We start from the raw sequence: 17623 nt of genomic DNA, 5'->3' as shown, positions 1-17623 counted from the left end.
CAAGATTTTTATAGAGGACTTAGACTTCATAAGTATATTACTTTTAATTATATATAAAGATACGTGTAATTTAGTCTTGCCTAGCCAAAAAAAAAAAATGTATATTATTCCAAGTTGTGAAGCTCACGTATAATGTATAAGCTTGTCGACCATTAAGAGTTAATAAGGAGCTCCCTAGTCCCTATATATAAGGTTTATGAAGTTTGACATTTATAACTAACGATTTGTATAAGTGTTGCGTAAGAAAAACAAACAATACAAATGGGTCGTCAGATAAATTTCATGGTGGTGGTGGTGGTGATAGCAACCATGACGATGAGATCGACAATGGCGGGTTACAGTGCGTACACACCATCGACCTCTTACACGCCATCGACCTCCTATTCACCACCAGAAATATGGCAATCAGGGCATGCTACGTTTTATGGGGATGAAAGTGGTTCTGAGACTATGGGTTAGTTTTATTTCATTTCTCGTATTATTTAAATTAGCTATAAATTTTCCTTATAGCTAAAATGCTAATGTGTGTTACAAATGCAATTACTTGTTAGTTAATTGAGGATTTATCTATATTGTCTGAAAAACAAATGGAGTACGTATATAATAAATACACATGCACACACGTTAGAAGTTGAGGTAGTAAAGCAGTGATATCGCTCCCCACCTTATATATTGTAGGAATCTTAAATTGAGATAGATGCTAGCTCGTAGCAACATTTTCAAATTTTACAATTTTTATAAACCGAGGAAAATATTTGTTTATTCACCTACATGCTTCTATGAATAAAAAAGTCAAGAGCTAATATTTTATTGGTGTATTAGAGCAATATATAATCTTGATTAGTATATATATTTTGGAAAAAATGAATTGAGTAAAATTTGGTGATAAACAGGAGGAGCGTGTGGGTATGGAAACTTGCATGATAGCGGGTATGGATTAGAAACGGCGGCACTTAGCTCGGTGATGTTCAACAATGGTAACGCTTGTGGGACGTGTTATGAGATCAAGTGTGTCAATTCAAAATGGTGCTTTACCGATGCGCCTTCGATAAAGATCACGGCCACCAACCTCTGCCCTCCTAACTGGTACCAGGCCAACGATGCCGGCGGCTGGTGCAACCCACCTCTCTCTCATTTCGACTTGTCTAAGCCCATGTTCATGAAGATTGCTGAATGGACTGCTGGCATTATTCCCGTCAGCTATAGAAAGTATGTACTCAATCAATTCTAACATCGGTCCAAATTATTTAATTCGTTATTATTTTTTTTATGACCGATGAACAACCCTACGTGTAGGTAATTAATAATTAATAATTAATTGTACAAACAATAATGTAATATGATATGTGTCAGTTAGTATGATGAAATTGCTCCAAGATATATTCATAAGGCCGATTCTACCAATAATCGGTGTAACATATACTTGTATATGTACTTACATAATTCAATTAGACATGAAATTAAATCCAGATATATTATTTATGCAGTCTACTAATAATCGGCGTAACATATATATATATATATATATGCAGGGTATCATGTGCAAGGACAGGAGGGATTAGATTTCAATTCCAAGGGAATCCATATTGGCTCCTAGTGTCCGTGTTGAACGTAGGAGGAGATGGAGATATATCCCAAATGTGGGTGAAAGGTCCTGAAACTGAATGGGTTAGCATGAGCCGTAATTGGGGGGCTTCATACCAAGCCTTCTCCAAATTAGGAGGCCAACCTCTTTCTTTTAAGCTACAAAATGCAGCTGGACAAACTGTTTATGCTTACAATGTTTGTCCTACTTATTGGTCTAATGGACAAACTTATGAATCCAATTCCAATTTTTATTAATTAACAACTAACCTAACCAGAAAAATAATGATCGATGATTTATTAGGACCGTCACATTATTTACGGCTGGTAGTCTTAGAGAATTTTTCGCTTTTGGAATTGTAGCAATTGTTAATTATTGCTTCTTACATGTGTAGAATTCTTTAATTTCTATATATAATTGAAGAATCCGGCTACTCATTATGTCCTTGCGTGTTTTTGATGATTCCAAACATTTAGCTCTTTCAAATTATAAACTCTATTCTACATTTATGTTATAACTAATGAAATTCTACCTTTAATTATCCTCTTGATAAGCAGTAATAAATAATACTTGTAGATTGATTAGGTGTTTAAAAGACGTACATAAGTTTAGCAAGGCTCTTGCATCATTCAGCCTAGCTAATGAGAATGATGGTCGGCTAAAAAACTCATGAAAGCTTAAGTTGGTGTACGTCCAATAGTCAATGCTTATAAAAAAAAAGTCTTACATGATTCATATAACCAAATGGAGATCTCAAGGTCCGGCAAAATATCTCGATCACCTACCAAAAAGGCAAGAAATACCAATGTTATTACGCGATTAGGGTTAATTTAGACATTGAAGAGGTTTTCCACGTAATTAGCCACTAAGGCCACCTTATGCACACTAGTGTTCATATATGTGTTTTGAGTTATGACATTTAACACGACCTAATCAAGGCTTTTCATTATCCTTAAATACCTTAATAATACTTTTTTTTTTTAAAAAAAAGCCCTAAAGGACACTAAATTTCATTGATTAAAGCCATACGACATCTACAATTGATGATTAACGACGAGAAAAACAGATTTAACAAAATCAAACAAGAATTAAATGGAGCAGAACTAAGAATCCAAACACATAGATATAACAATTCGCATATTCTCGATTCGTTGTCTCATACCACTACTTGACAGGATCTGTAGTCGCTTCGTAATTTTTGGTGGAAGAAAATTCTTGTGCCAATTTTGTATCATAAATAAGAGTAACCAATATCAATCGTATCCCCATATAACCTGATATTATTCCAAGCGCAAAAAACATCTTTTCTTTCGTAGGAAATCGAAAAAACCTTGTCTTCCAAAGGAGAAAAACCCTTTCTTTCGAGGGAGACAAGTTTACCTTGAGATGCTTACCATGGACCCTAATACACCCCGGGAGTCTATTTGGGTGGGTGCAACCATCCAATATGCCTTTAAACGGTCAATTTACCCGTTCGCAACTTGCACCGATTTCATTGAACTCAAGCCTACCACGGACATTTATGACAACATGCATATAATGGTCATATACTCATATATGATTCCAAACAGCATTATATGACCCTAAGATGTATCCCCTAGGGCCTCAAGACTTTTCACAACTAGGCCCCGTAACCTCAAAAATTCATCAAAACGCGTGGATAATAACCTTCAATTTTGGAATTTTTTGACCAATTTTCGACTGGAAATAAAAATTGCCTAGATTCTTACCATGGTCCCTAACACCCTCCAGGAGTCCAATTGAGTGGGTGGAACCATCCAATTTGCCTTAAAACGGTCAATTTATCCGTTTAGAACTTGCACCAATTTCGTGATCTCAAGCCTACCACGGACATTTGTGACATTATATAATGGTTATATATGGTTCCAAACGGCATTATATGACCCTAAGATGTATCTCCTAGGGTCTCAAGGCTTTTTGCCACGGGCTCGTAACCTCAAAAATTTCAAAAAAAAATGTGGATATATAATAGCCTTCAATTTTGAAATTTTTGGACCTTTTTTCGCCCGCAAATAAAACTCGCCCAGATTTTACCATGGTCCCTAACACCCTCCGGGAGTCCAATTGGGTGGGTGGAATTCCAATTTGCCTTAAAGCGGTCAATTCACCCGTTCAGAACTTTGCACCGATTTCGTGAGCTCAAGCCTACCACAGACATTTATTACTTTATATAATGGCTATATATGGTTCCAACTGACATTATATGACCCTAACATGTATCCCCTATGGTCTCAAGATTTTTCGCCACCTGGCCCCGTAACCTTAAAAATTCCTCAAAAAACGTGGATAAATAGCCTTTAATTTTGGAATTTTTTGACCTTTTTTTGCCCGGAAATAAAAATTTCCTAGATTCTTACCATAGTCCCTATCACCCTCCGGTAGTCTATTTGGGTGGGTGCAACCATCCAATATGCCTTTAAACGGTCAATTTACCCGTTCGCAACTTGCACCAATATCATGAACTCAAGCCTACCACAGACATTTATGACAACATATAATGGTCATATATGGTTCCAAACGGCATTATATGACCCTAAGATGTATCCCTTAGGACCTCAAGACTTTTCGCCACCGGACCCCGTAACCTCTGAAATTCCTCAAAAAACTTGGATAATAGCCTTCAATTTTGGAATTTTTTGACATTTTTTTCACCCGGAAAATAAAAAATTCCCAGATGATAACCATGGTTCCTAATACCCTCCGAGAGTCCAATTGGGTGGGTAGAACCATCCAATTTGCCTTAAAGCGGTCAATTCACCCGTTTTGAACTTGCACCGATTTCGTGAGCTCAATCCTACCACGGACATTTATTACATTATATAAGGGTTATATATGGTTCCAAACAACATTATATGACCCTAAGATATATCCCCTAGGGTTTCAAGGCTTTTCGCCACCAGGTCCCGTAACCTCAAAAGTTCCTCAAAAAGCGTGGATAATAGCCTTCAATTTTGGAATTTTTTGACCTTTTTTCGCCCAAAAATAAAAATTGCTTATATGTTTACAATGGTCCCTAACACCCTCCGGGAGTCCAATTGGGTGGGTGGAACCATCCAATTTTCCTTAAAACGGTCAATTTTTACCCATTCAGAACTTGTACTGATTTCGTGAGCTCAAGCCTACCACGGACATTTATTACATTATATAATGGTTATATATGGTTCCAAACGACATTATATGACCCTAACATGTATCCCCTAGGGTCTCAAGGCTTTTCGCCACCGTGCCCCGTAACCTCAAAAATTCCTCAAAAAATGTGGATAATAGCCTTCAATTTTGGAAATTTTGACCTTTTTTCGCCCATAAATAAAAATTGCATAGATGTTTACCTTGGTTCCTAACATCCTCCGGGAGTCCAATTGGGTGGGTGGAACCATCCAATTTTCCTTAAAACAATCAATTTACCCATTCAGAACTTATACCGATTTCGTGAGCTCAAGCCTAACACGGACATTTATGACAACATATAATAGTCATATATGGTTCTAAACGGCATTATATGACCATAAGATGTATCCCTTAGGGCCTCAAGACTTTTCGCCACCGCGCCCCGTAATCTCCGAAATTCCTCAAAAAGCGTGGATAATAGCCTTGAATTTTGGAAAATTTTGACCTTTTGACCTTTTTTCGCTTGGAAATAAAAATTGCCCCGATATTTACCATGGTCCCTAACATCCTCCGGGAGTCCAATTGGGTGGGTGGAACCATCCAATTTGCCTTAAAACGGTTAATTTACCCGTTCAGCACCTGCACCGATTTCATGAGCTCAAGCCTACCACGGACATTTATTACATTCTATAATGGTTATATATGGTTCCAAACGACATCATATGACCCGAACATGTATCCCCTAGGGTCTCAAGGCTTTTTGCCATCGGGCCCCGTAACCTCAAAAATTCCTCAAAAAACGTGGATGATAAGCCTTCAATTTTGGAATTTTTTAACATTTTTCGCCCATAAATAAAAATTGCCTAGTTGTTTACCATGGTCCCTAACATCCTCCGGGAGTCCAATTTGGTGGGTAGAACCATCCAATTTGCCTTAAAACAGTCAATTTACCCGTTTTCGTACACGCCTCTTATATTTGCTATAAGCTTTCACGAGGCCTGTACGTAGCCAAATAATGGTCATATATGGGTCGAAACAATATTATATGACCCCGTGATGCATCCTGTAATGTTCCGTGAAATTCTAACACCAGTACCCTGTCCTGACACCTCCTAAATCGCTCCTATTTTGTAGCCTTCATATTTTGCTTCCGTATATCATTTTTTCAACCGGAGAGATTATGCATACAACTACTTCCAAATAAGCCTACAAATGCTATATAAGCCTACAAATAATTATAATCTCGGCTTGCTTTGTCTAAAATAAATGAAAACAAATGGAAATAAAGTGAAAATTAAATAACATGGTTTTAGTCGACTTTAGTGGGGCTAGCTTTTTGTTGACTTTAATTTGACATTAAAGAAATACTCTAACAAAGGTACAACCGTACAAATTAAATGAAGCAAATTGAAGTAGAATGAAGCAAATGATTTAAGTAGTTGCAAATTGAAGTGGAATAAACAATAAAGTGAAGCAAATGATTTAAGTAGTTACAAATTGAAGTGGAATAAACAATAAAGTGAATTAATAAGGTAATTGATTATATCAATTGTTTGATAAAAACTGATTTTTAAAAAATTGGTGAAATTCCTTTAATTACTTTTTTGAACCTAAAGAGAGAGATGATGCAGATTGTTAAATAAAAAAATCTTTAGCATCCTGTGTCTATATGATTTTTATCACCTTAAATTTCATTATGATTTTTATGGTGTCTGAAATGTGTCGTCAAACATACTCTTATAATTATTGTACGTAAATACGTGACACATTAAACTTCTCTAATAATATATATAAAAAAAGAGTTTTTAAAGCCTTGTAATTAATAAAAAGTTATAATGAGATTAATGTCATATATATACTACGAGTAGATTATTCCTAAACCTTAAGCACTTGTATATATATATTACCTCTAATGAAAATTAAGATACAACGTGTAAAATTGTCTGAACTAGCGAACGAAAGAAAAAGTATAAGTCCAAGTTGTGAAGCTCACGTATAATGCATAAACTTGTCGACCAATTGGATCTTAGGAGCTTCTTATATATGTTTGTTCATGGACTTTGACATTTATAACAAACAATTTACATACATACCACTAAATAAAAACCAAATAATGCGTCGTGACAAGATGATGAGAGTAAATTTTGAAAGCTTCAACCTCATGGTGGTGGTGGTGGTGGTATTGGCGACGATGAATACAAGATTTGTCGTCGTGGATGGGTCCTATGGACACCATGGCCGGTCCTATGGCCACAATAAACATAGATGGTACACGTCGCCGCCAACCTCCTACACACCATCAACCTCCTACACGCCGTCAACCTCCGACATGCCATCGGACTCTGACACTCCATCGACCTCCTACACGCCATCGACTTCAGACGCACCGTGGACGGACACACCTTCGACACCTGATATTCCCTCAACCTCTGACGTCATGCCGTCAACCTCATACTCGTCATCGTCAGAATGGCAATCAGCTCATGCTACGTTTTATGGGGATGAAACTGCTTCCGAGACCATGGGTTAGTTTTGCTTCCATGTATTATATATGCTGTCATATTTTATAACTATATCAGGAAGACTTTTCGATGACTACGTACAAAAAACTTATACCTATTGTAGTGTAAAATTGAAAGCTAGAAATTTGAAGAGGTAATATAATCTTGTCTATTGTTATATGATCATATAACAAAAAAAGGGCATGCATGTATTACGGAGTACGTACCTATGTTACCTTTGTCACATATATTTTATGTGCAACTTTTAAACATTATTTGTGAGACATACATAAAAATATAATAAAATTTGATTATAAACAGGAGGGGCGTGTGGATACGGAAACTTGCACGATAGTGGGTACGGATTTGAAACAGCAGCGCTTAGCACGGTGATGTTCAACAATGGGAAAGCTTGTGGGGCTTGTTACGAAATCAAATGTGTCGAGTCAAAATGGTGCTTCGCCAATGCACCTTCCATTAAGATCACAGCCACCAACCTCTGCCCTCCTAACTGGTACCAGGCCAGCGATGCCGGCGGGTGGTGCAACCCACCTCGCTCCCATTTCGACTTGTCTAAGCCCATGTTCATGAAGATTGCCGAATGGACTGCCGGCATTGTCCCCGTCAACTATAGAAAGTACGTATCCAATCCTTTATTCTACATACAAAACTTCTCTGGACTTTTTTGTAATGTACAGTATTAATTTAATTTTCTTAAATGTATATATACCGGTACATTATTAGTGTACGTAACAATCACATAATATACCATTTTAACTTTTTAAGATATGTAATTGAGTCACGTCTATTTTAAAAACATGATCTTTTACTAATGCATGTGTTTGACATTATCGCAGGGTGTCCTGTGGAAGGCAAGGAGGAATTAGATTTCAATTCCAAGGGAACCCATATTGGTTGCTAGTGGTTGTGTTGAACGTAGGAGGTGATGGAGATGTATCTGAAATGTGGGTAAAAGGTGCTCAAACAGAATGGATTAGCATGAGCCGGAATTGGGGAGCTTCTTTCCAAGCATTCTCCAGATTAGGAGGCCAACCCCTCTCTTTCAAGCTTCAAAATGCAGCAGGAGAAACTGTTTATGCTTATAATGTTTGCCCTAGTTACTGGTCTACTGGGCAAACTTACGAAGCTAATACCAATTTTATTAACTAATACACTAACCCAAAAAATTACATGATCTAGGTCAGTCACGTTATTTACAAGTGGTAGTCCTAGGCAATTGTTCACGTATGGAGTTGTAACAATTGTTTATTGCTTCTTACATATGTAGCACATTCTTTAATTTCCCTATGTAGTTGACGGGGCTGGCTAGCTACTCATCATGTCTTTGCGTGTTGTTTTTTATGAATCCATACAATAATTAACACTATATTCATGATTCTATTTATCATTCTACAAATTTTGTCTTATATTACCCAAATTAGATACTCGTATTTCGAAAACACATATCTAAAAAGGGATCTATATTTTGGTGTTTTCTTGGTACTTATTCCAGTATTCATAGAGAAGGCTTAAATAGTTTATTATGACAAAAACACATATTAGGAAGCAACATAATTTGTTGTTCGATTGTCTTCTCTGTAAATGTGCTTGGAGTCTAAATAGTTAATTATGATGAAGAAGCTCGTTGATGTCACCCATCAATAAGTGAATCCTCTAGGGACATTGAGCTTAAACTGTTGCCTTCTCTATGAATACTAGAATATAAATTGGTACTCCATACTAATGTGATACACTAACACTTAAACTAACACTTGTAGCATGGCCTCGTTCTTAAAGACTTCTCTGCAGAATTTTTCAGTCCAGCTCATCATATTTCAATTCAGTTTAATTTAACAAAATCCAATTCATTTCAATTCAGTTCAATCCAACATAGATCATTTCAGCAAATTCCGATCTAAAAGAACGGGTTAGAGTTGTACTTACACTCACACGTGTAAACTAAAAACAAAGTGAAACCCTAAACCAAAAGATGACACCATGACGGTTTGGCTTTCCGCCGTTTGCTCTTCTCCCAAAGCTTGCCCTGTAAGTTTAGAGCATCTCCAATGGCAAGCTACAATGCTTTGTAGCTTGCTTTTCCACATAAATTTCTAAGCTATAACACTTTTTAAGCAACAACTTGTTTCAATGGTAAGCCACAACATATTGTAGTTTGCAAAAAAATAAAGTTTTAAAAAAATAATAGATAATTATACACATGTTCCAATATGAATGGAGATTATTTGTCTCTTTTTCAATCAAGCATGTAGCTTGGTTGGGCTACAATTGCTAGCATGTTGCTCAATTTTTTATTCTCCAATGGTAAGCATGTAGCTAGGAACTTTATTTAAATTGCAAGCAAGTCCTTATAATTGAACCATTGAAGATGCTCTTATCCAACAGACCAACACTTGAAAAAGCCCTTCATTTCCGCAATTTCCTCAAACTACAGACCCCTCTAAGCAAATAAATCTTAACATAATTCACTTTGGCGCTCATCCTCTTAAATGGCGCTTTTTCTCCAATTCAACTTAACTTTCCCCAAAAATTAGGGCTTCTTCATCTTCCATCTTCTTTCTCTCTCCAAAAACCTCTTGAAATTCCCCCAATTCTCTCTCTCCTAGGGTTTTCAATCCCAGATCTCACCAGTTATGGCGATTAACCTAACAGGAGGAGCAATCGAAGCGATGTGTAATGGCGACACTGAGCTTAATCCGTTGCTTCAAGTTGCCGATATTCGACTCCTTAATACTCAAAATACGACCAGTGCGACTGAGCGATACCGTCTTTTGTTGTCCGATGGTGTGCATTTGCAACAAGGGATGCTCGCTACTCAGCGTAATGAACTCGTCAAAACTGGGGCGTTGCAAAAGGGTTCTATTATTCGATTGTTGAAAGCTGTTTGTAATTCCATTCAAAACCGAATGTTAGTATTTTTACTCTTTTTTGCTGTTCTAATTTATCCATTATTGATGTTAATCGATTTGTATTAATTTGATTTTTGAAGATTGATTAGTTGATTGTGCTTTAGAGTGGGTTTTAATTGGAATTTAGGGTGTTATGGGTTTTCTTTCATTTTATTGATGATTGTGGTTTGATTTGTTTGATGTTTTTGTATCTGGTTTTACATAGATTTAATTTGATTGTTTAAGTAGGTTTTTTATGGGGTGGAGACTGTTTAAAGGGGAGCTTTTGGGAGTTCTTTAAATTGTAGTGTATGAAGTTTTTTGAATTGGGATTACGAGTATTAGGTGGGGATTATTTGATTTGGGTTTTTGTGTATATGTTTGATTTCAAATTATTTTAGCGTTTTCAGCTGATGTGTGCTTTTCTTTAAGAAAATAATGTTGGATTGTTATGCTTGTTTTGATGGGTATTCCCCCTTTTTTGTTCTGGTTGTGGGAAGAGAATGGTTGGGTTAGGTGTGTGGTTCTTTAGTTTGTTGCAGATGGTTAAAGATTGTGTTTTTTTGGCGGGTTTGGCTATCGTTTGTGTATGTTGAAGATGGAAAGGTTTTTGGTGTAATTGCAAGTGAATATGTTTGTTACAGGGCATAAACGGAATTGATTGTGCTTCAAAGTGGGCAAAAGATTAGGACTGTTTGTCTTCTTTGTAAAGAGCTAGAGCCGTTATAGGCATCAAATTTATTGAATCAGTTTAGGATTACAAATTGTGGTGCTTAATGAATGATACAATTGATATTCTCATCTGAAGTGATTGTATTTCGTTTGTGGTGAGGTATAGATATGTATTGTACTCCATGAGAATAAGTGATTGGTTTTAGTTGAAACTGGATCTCGTGGAAGCAAATTTGTCATGTCTTCAAACATCTAGGTGATTATATACTTCTTATAATCAAAAAATCAAATGCAAGGTTTCTACTGTCTACTCTTCAAGTCCGGACTCCAGACTTGTTGTAGTGGCATGGTTATTCATGTGATACATTAGATTTATGATCTGAAGGGAAAGTTAAAGTATGTTGATGAATCTGTAAAATTTTAATTATGCTCTCAGTCATTCATAGTTTGCTGATTGTTAGTTTATAGCATCCTTGATGACATAATTTTAGTTTGCTGATTGGTAGCTTACAGCATCCTTGATTGTATGATTTCAGTTTGCTGATTGTTAGCTTATAGCATCTTTGTTAACACATTTGTTGAATTGCTGTGTGCTGGACTCTTTCTATCTCCTTATGTCATGTTTTTTCCATCCTTGATTTCTTGAAGATGTTAAGGATTTGGAGTGTGCTGACTTCGGCTTTTGTATGGTCAAATATTATGCAGAATTATTATTATTATTGAACTTGAAGTGATACAAGAGACATGCCCAACAATTGGTGAACCAAAGCAATTTGTAAATGGTACTGCTCAAGATCCTTCCCCTGTGGGTCAAACTGGGATGATTTCTGGGAATGTCCAGCAAGCAAATCTTCAGCCACCAGTCACTGGTTCCATTCCTAGACCTAGTGGTGCAGGGGGTGGCAGTTTGCAGCAGCCGAAGCTGGAACGTACTGCGCAAGCACAGTCTTATAGCGGTTCTGTTACCACCCAGGTCTCAGGACATTATCCTACAATTAATGGATCTCCCTTGCACCCTAAACCAGAATATGCTGCTGGGAGCACTGTAAATGCTCCTCCTGCTGGTCCATATGGAGCCTTTCACAATGCCAAAACAGATTCCTTACGTGCACCTCCAAATGCTTATTCACGCAATCAGCAACCTGCCTATCAGCAGCAACCACCTTCAATGTACATGAATAGGGGCCCTGTTGCAAAGAATGAGGCGCCCCCTAGAATTTTTCCAATTGATTCCTTAAATCCTTTTCTAGGTCGATGGACAATCAAGGCAAGAGTAACATCGAAGGCTGACCTTAGGCACTATAACAATACACGTGGAGATGGGAAAGTTTTTTCCTTTGATCTTTTAGACGCTGATGGTGGAGAAATTCGAGTTACCTGCTTTAATGCTGTGGTTGATCAATTCTACAACCAAATTGAGGTAGGAAAAGTATACATGATATCAAAAGGGACGTTGAAACCTGCCCAGAAGAATTTCAATCATCTTCCTCATGATCATGAGATACTCTTGGACACCACATCTATAGTGCAGCCTTGTTTTGAAGATGACTGTCAAATTCCTAGGCAGCAATTCCACTTCCGACCTATCAATGACATTGAGGGCATAGAGACCAATGGTATTATCGATGTGATTGGTGTCGTTTCTTCTATCAGTCCATCATCCACAATTATGAGGAAAAATGGAACTGAAACTCAGAAAAGGAGTCTTCACTTGAAGGATATGTCTGGAAGAAGTGTCGAATTGACCTTGTGGGGAAATTTCTGTAATGCAGAAGGGCAGGCCTTGCAAAGTATGTGTGATAATGGAAATTTTCCTGTTTTAGCTGTCAAATCAGCCAGAGTATCTGAATTCAATGGGAAGGGAATTGGAACTCTTTCCACAAGCCAGTTATTTATAGAGCCAGATTTTCCAGAGGCTCAGAACCTGAAGGAATGGTTCGATAGGGAAGGAAGAAACATGCCTTCTGTTTCTATTTCTAGAGAGACAACAAGTTTGGCTAGGACTGATGCTCGTAAGACCTTATCTCAAATTAAGGATGAGAAGTTGGGGACCTCTGATAAACCTGATTGGATAACAGTTTGCGCCACCATATCATTTGTCAAAATAGACAACTTCTGCTATACAGCATGCCCCATCTCAATTGGGGATCGTCAGTGCAGCAAAAAGGTCACAAATAATGGAGATGGGAAGTGGCGTTGTGACAGATGTGATCAGTCTGTTGATGAATGTGACTATAGGTATATTCTTCAGCTTCAAATACAGGATCATACAAGCATAACCTGGGTAACAGCTTTTCAGGAAGGTGGTGAACAGATTATGGGCATCTCTGCTAAAAATTTGTACTATTTGAAAAATGAGGAACAAGGTGAAGAGAAGTTTACAGAAATTGTTCGTGCAGCTGTTTTCAATAAATACATATTTAAGCTGAAAGTAAAGGAGGAGACTTTCAGCGATGAGCAGCGTGTAAAGTCAACAGTAGTGAAGGCAGAGAGGGTCAATTTTTCTGCTGAATCCAGGTCTATTTTGGAATTGATAAACAAAGTTAAATTAGGCGATTCTGGTGCCCCAGGTGCCAAATTAGAGAATGCCACTGCCAATTTTGGAGCAAACAGATCAGGAATTGGTCATGCTGGAATTAGTCAGCCTGCAGTTTCTGGTGTGAGCTACGGAACAAACTCTGTTATCTCTGGGAGAGAAGCAGGCATGTATACTAACAGTAGCCAGTTTGGGAATCAGTATAGTGGTGGGTATGCTGGTGGTGCTACTGCTTCTGGAATGCCTATGACCTGTAGTAGCTGTGGTGGTATTGGTCATAGTTCAGCAAATTGCCCTAGTATTATTAACAGTCCAGCAACCTTTGGGAATCAAACAGTTCCTTCTGGTAGCAATTCTGGACAGTGCTATAAATGCCAAAAATTTGGGCATTTTGCGAGGGACTGTCCTGGATTAAGTGCTGTGCCACCAGCTTATGGTGGTAGTAACATGGGTCCTGGTAGATACGGTGGTGGCCAGAGACAACACGTTGGAGGTTTTTAAATTTTAGTTATTAGGAGACATCTGTACAGAAGTGTTGGCGCCGTGTTTTGATTGATACTTTATATCTCCTGGTTTAGGTTTGGCACTGTTTCTGGTGTATTTTGACTCTGTACAGCAGTCTGCTGATGTCTGTAATAAACTGATACTTTGCCATCCGAGCCTTAGGAGATTCTGGCACAGTAGATTGGTTTAGCTATGATATTATAGCGTAGTTAAGAGGTTTCTTTTTCTTACATTATTTTAGTTTCACATTTTGACTTGGTTTATCTAATGGATATTAGTTTATGTAATTTAGTATAATCTACTTTCACTCTGTACTATATGTAACGTTTCCTTGGCAGCTTGGTTTTGCATAGTGCTTTTTGTTTTTCCTGCTTGTACGCAATTTCTGTTTTGAAAAGAGTCTTCTAAAATACAAGTCATAAACTAATTTTGATGCTCATTTCTCACTACATTTTCGATGTCAATCAAATTGGGATATATGGCAGTGCACAAAAAGGATACAGCCGTCCTCTGTTTCCCATCAAGGACATTTGATCCTCTACTTGTATTTAATAGACAGACATAATAGTGAAAATGAAAAAATTCCTTGTTGTAATAATCGTTGTTTTTGTGTATAAATATACTTGCATTCCAGATCACTTTACACATACTTAAGCAGATTACAACTAGTATAATCTACTCGTACATAGCAAGCTTCATTGATTTACTAACTCAATTAGTTCATTATGTCTTATTTTATTTCACTTTCTTAGAAACATACATTAGTTTTAGATGAGCCTGCATTATTGTGCTTGCTGGAAAGTGAACCAAACATCACCTGCAGATTCCCACAAGAATTAGTGATGCCGTCAACATGGTCTGGACTATAGCCTGGAGATTCTTGATAAGCACCTTTCTCTAAAGTTACAATTTGATTTTCGGTCACTGCTTTCATCCGAATTCGCTCTGCTCTTGAGCCAATTACCTGGCCTATAACAGACGCAGCAATTGTTAAGGCCATTGCAGTCTTGGGCATCAAAACAGCCTTTCTAAGCATAGCTACAAAGGGTACAGCAGCATGAACTGCAATGAACCATGATAATGAAAACTTTTGGGTGTGTTCTCTCCAAATCCCAAGAGGTACATTAGCTGCCATACCCAATGCAGCAATGCAGAGCATCTTTGCTGGTAGAGGTTGCGGGCGGAGGTTTTTCACAAAGGCAGTTCGAGCAAGAGCAGCCCTGGCAGCCACTATAGCAGGTGGACAATGGAGCTTCATACCTGATGGTGGTTTCAGAGCCTTGGCAACTAGGGGAAGCACACGACCTACAGCCCGATAAGACTTTGCGATTGGGCAGTTCCCGCTTTGTAGCCACTCATTGCTGAGGGCCTCATGTTCCGCTGGATTTCCTTCCTGAATATGAGAAGCCTTATGTAAAAAAAAGTTCTCATAAAGAGAAGAAATATCATGTATAGATTATCAAAAGAAATGACAAGTGATGCCATGCACGAATCATATAGTTTAGTCGTTCATGGTTTTCGAGAAAGTATAAATTCCTAAGAGCACAGCAAGAAAATTTTAGGAAACTTTTATTCCAGTATGCCTACAATTTGTTCTTCATGAAAAACACAATAACTTACATGAGAAGCGCGATTCTTTTTTCCTGAAGACTCAGATTTCTGCTTCTGTTTCTTCCACTTGTCAGAAAAGAAATTGAAACCAAATGGGCCCCCAAGTCCAAATGCTGACAAACTAATCGTGGCTGCCTTTGCAGCCAACGGATTAAACATCGGAGAAGATTGGGGTTCCAAATGATCATCAGCATATAAACTTGGCCTTCTTGTGAGTGGGACAACCCCATCCTTCCCATGGAAAAGGTTGAAAGCCAAATCGAAGTTTGGACCATCTTCAAAAATTGGACCTTTGGATCCAGCAGCCTGCAGCAGTAGAAGGAATAATGATTTTCGGAAATAGTAAAGAGAATTGACATAACTATGAAATAAGCTTACTATACCACCAAGTACTACATAGCCAAATCTAAGTTAGTAGATAGCTAAGAAATCCTGCGAATTTTCTAGACTAGAAAACCATAAGAGACACTGGATTAGCAGCTTAGCACTCACTGGAATTGGAAGATTCACAGGTGAGAACGACAAGTTTGTGGGTTTGCTAATGTTCCTCAAGAATGGACATTGCTGGATGTCTTGTTCATCATAGGGGCATTCAGATGCCTTCTCCTTCATTTTGTTAAGAAAGAAATCCATCAAATCTTTTGGGCTTTGGCCTGCAAGAAGAGAGATTTCCGGTAAATTAAGCTAATCAGAACATGATAGATTAGCATCAACAAGGCAACACGCAACAGAAAGGTTATGGAGAAATGCACAGGATTGTCTTCCATATAAACTGGATCAGTAAAAAGTTCATATCGTTAGGCTGCTTCAGGTTTCTGCTACAATTATACTTAGGAAGCCCGGGCGCTATCAAAATTGATAGTAATCAACGTATATGTCATCTATCAGTTAAAATTTTAGTGGACAAGAGTATTTTACATAAACCTCTACCCCAAATCCTATGAATGTTTCGTAGGTTTTATTTTTAATCGGTCCAGAAGTTTGAGTAATTCCTCCATTCAAATCTCCATAGAGAAAGATGGCATTGTCTGCATTAGTGCATTGAGACAACCTTATAACTTTCCATAAGAATATAATCGTCCGCAATTGTGATGGATGCTTAAGCTCATTGCCTTTAAGTGTCCCATGCCAATGTAAACACAAGCAATTCAGCTAACAGTATAGCCATCACCAATAGAAAATTTTGTTAAATTAGTGCACATATCATCACACTAAAACATAGAAATGTTCATAAGGAATCCTATTACAATTGTTAATAAGTACATTCTACATTCATGATCCAGCAAGCTTCCTTGTTCACCAATGTCTCTAACTAATGGGGCTCTCAATCACGTCATTTTTAACCGAATGTAACATGCGCACGCTACAACCAAGACTATTTTTTTATGCATACCGAGCAACTGATTGTACAAATAGATATTGTATACCAAACAACTAGCATGCACAGATTCCCTAAGGTAGATTAACAAGGGTCCTATATCACCTACCTTAAAACTCCTAAAACAAATTAAAATTTCTTATTTAAAAAATTGGACAGAACCCCAATTTAATTTACCCAAAACACCATAATTTTCGCAGAGAAATCCAGAAATTACAACAAATTATGATTCAAAACCATTATAATTTTCGCAGAGAAACCCAGAAGCCCATGTTCATAAATAGTTAAATACAATAATTAAGAACATGCAATGGTACAAATTGACAAGAAAAAGGAATATTCAATCTTCAATTATAAACAAATTAAATGAAAATACATTAAATTTAAAAATAAAAAAAAAAATATTAAAAAGGACAGAAAATCTTACAGAAAAATTGGGGATTTGAGAAAGATGAAGAACAAAGCAGAGAGAAACGTGTGGAGAGCACAAGTTTTGATTGTCCCTAATTTTTCGAGGAAAATTTCCAGTGAAGGAGAAAAATAGCAAACAATTATTAAATTATATTTCGAAAATAAATTAAGGTTAATATTGAATATTGAAAAAAAAAAAAAAATGGTAGAAGCTCACCTTTTGACTCTTTGAGGCTCTGACCCCACCTGTATTGACTTTTTTGGTGGTCAGTAAAATAAGTCAAACAAGTGAGAGAAAAAGGGGGGTATATTCCTATTTATAGAGGAGTAAAATGCATTCAACAAAGCTAATTGAGTCAAATGAAGGTTAAACACTTTCAACAAAGGTTT

The 17623-nt window shown here is 37.3% G+C and overlaps 4 protein-coding genes across 4 annotated transcripts; 3 read left to right on the top strand and 1 right to left on the bottom strand.

Moving 5' to 3' along the window:
* The first annotated feature begins 247 nt into the window (after nt 1-247).
* LOC145598974 (expansin-A18-like) lies at nt 248-1842 on the top strand. Its single transcript, XM_081655374.1, has 3 exons — nt 248-454; nt 894-1209; nt 1533-1842. The coding sequence occupies exons 1-3, from the start codon at nt 262-264 to the stop codon at nt 1840-1842; spliced, it is 819 nt and encodes a 272-aa protein (XP_081511500.1). The 5' UTR covers nt 248-261.
* Nucleotides 1843-6827: 4985 nt separating this feature from the next.
* LOC145599095 (expansin-A18-like) lies at nt 6828-8385 on the top strand. Its single transcript, XM_081655509.1, has 4 exons — nt 6828-7025; nt 7185-7239; nt 7537-7852; nt 8073-8385. Exons 1-4 carry the CDS (start codon nt 6828-6830, stop codon nt 8383-8385), a joined length of 882 nt encoding a protein of 293 aa, XP_081511635.1.
* A 1442-nt stretch (nt 8386-9827) lies between these two features.
* LOC145598484 (replication protein A 70 kDa DNA-binding subunit A-like) lies at nt 9828-14176 on the top strand. The gene is made up of 2 exons (XM_081654844.1): nt 9828-10141; nt 11499-14176. Exons 1-2 carry the CDS (start codon nt 9867-9869, stop codon nt 13828-13830), a joined length of 2607 nt encoding a protein of 868 aa, XP_081510970.1. The 5' UTR covers nt 9828-9866; the 3' UTR covers nt 13831-14176.
* A 225-nt stretch (nt 14177-14401) lies between these two features.
* LOC145598246 (uncharacterized) lies at nt 14402-17390 on the bottom strand. The gene is made up of 4 exons (XM_081654577.1): nt 17250-17390; nt 15937-16097; nt 15454-15750; nt 14402-15226 (listed from the first exon to the last, which is right to left on the bottom strand). The coding sequence occupies exons 2-4, from the start codon at nt 16075-16077 to the stop codon at nt 14582-14584; spliced, it is 1083 nt and encodes a 360-aa protein (XP_081510703.1). The 5' UTR covers nt 16078-16097; nt 17250-17390; the 3' UTR covers nt 14402-14581.
* Nucleotides 17391-17623: the final 233 nt, after the last annotated feature.

The sequence above is a fragment of the Chenopodium album genome, chromosome 20 (genome assembly GCF_948465745.1).
Source record: "Chenopodium album chromosome 20, dcCheAlbu1.1, whole genome shotgun sequence".
Classification (NCBI taxonomy): domain Eukaryota; kingdom Viridiplantae; phylum Streptophyta; class Magnoliopsida; order Caryophyllales; family Amaranthaceae; genus Chenopodium; species Chenopodium album.
Note: the sequence above shows the minus strand (reverse complement) of the source record. Positions and strands in the feature narration are given on the sequence as shown.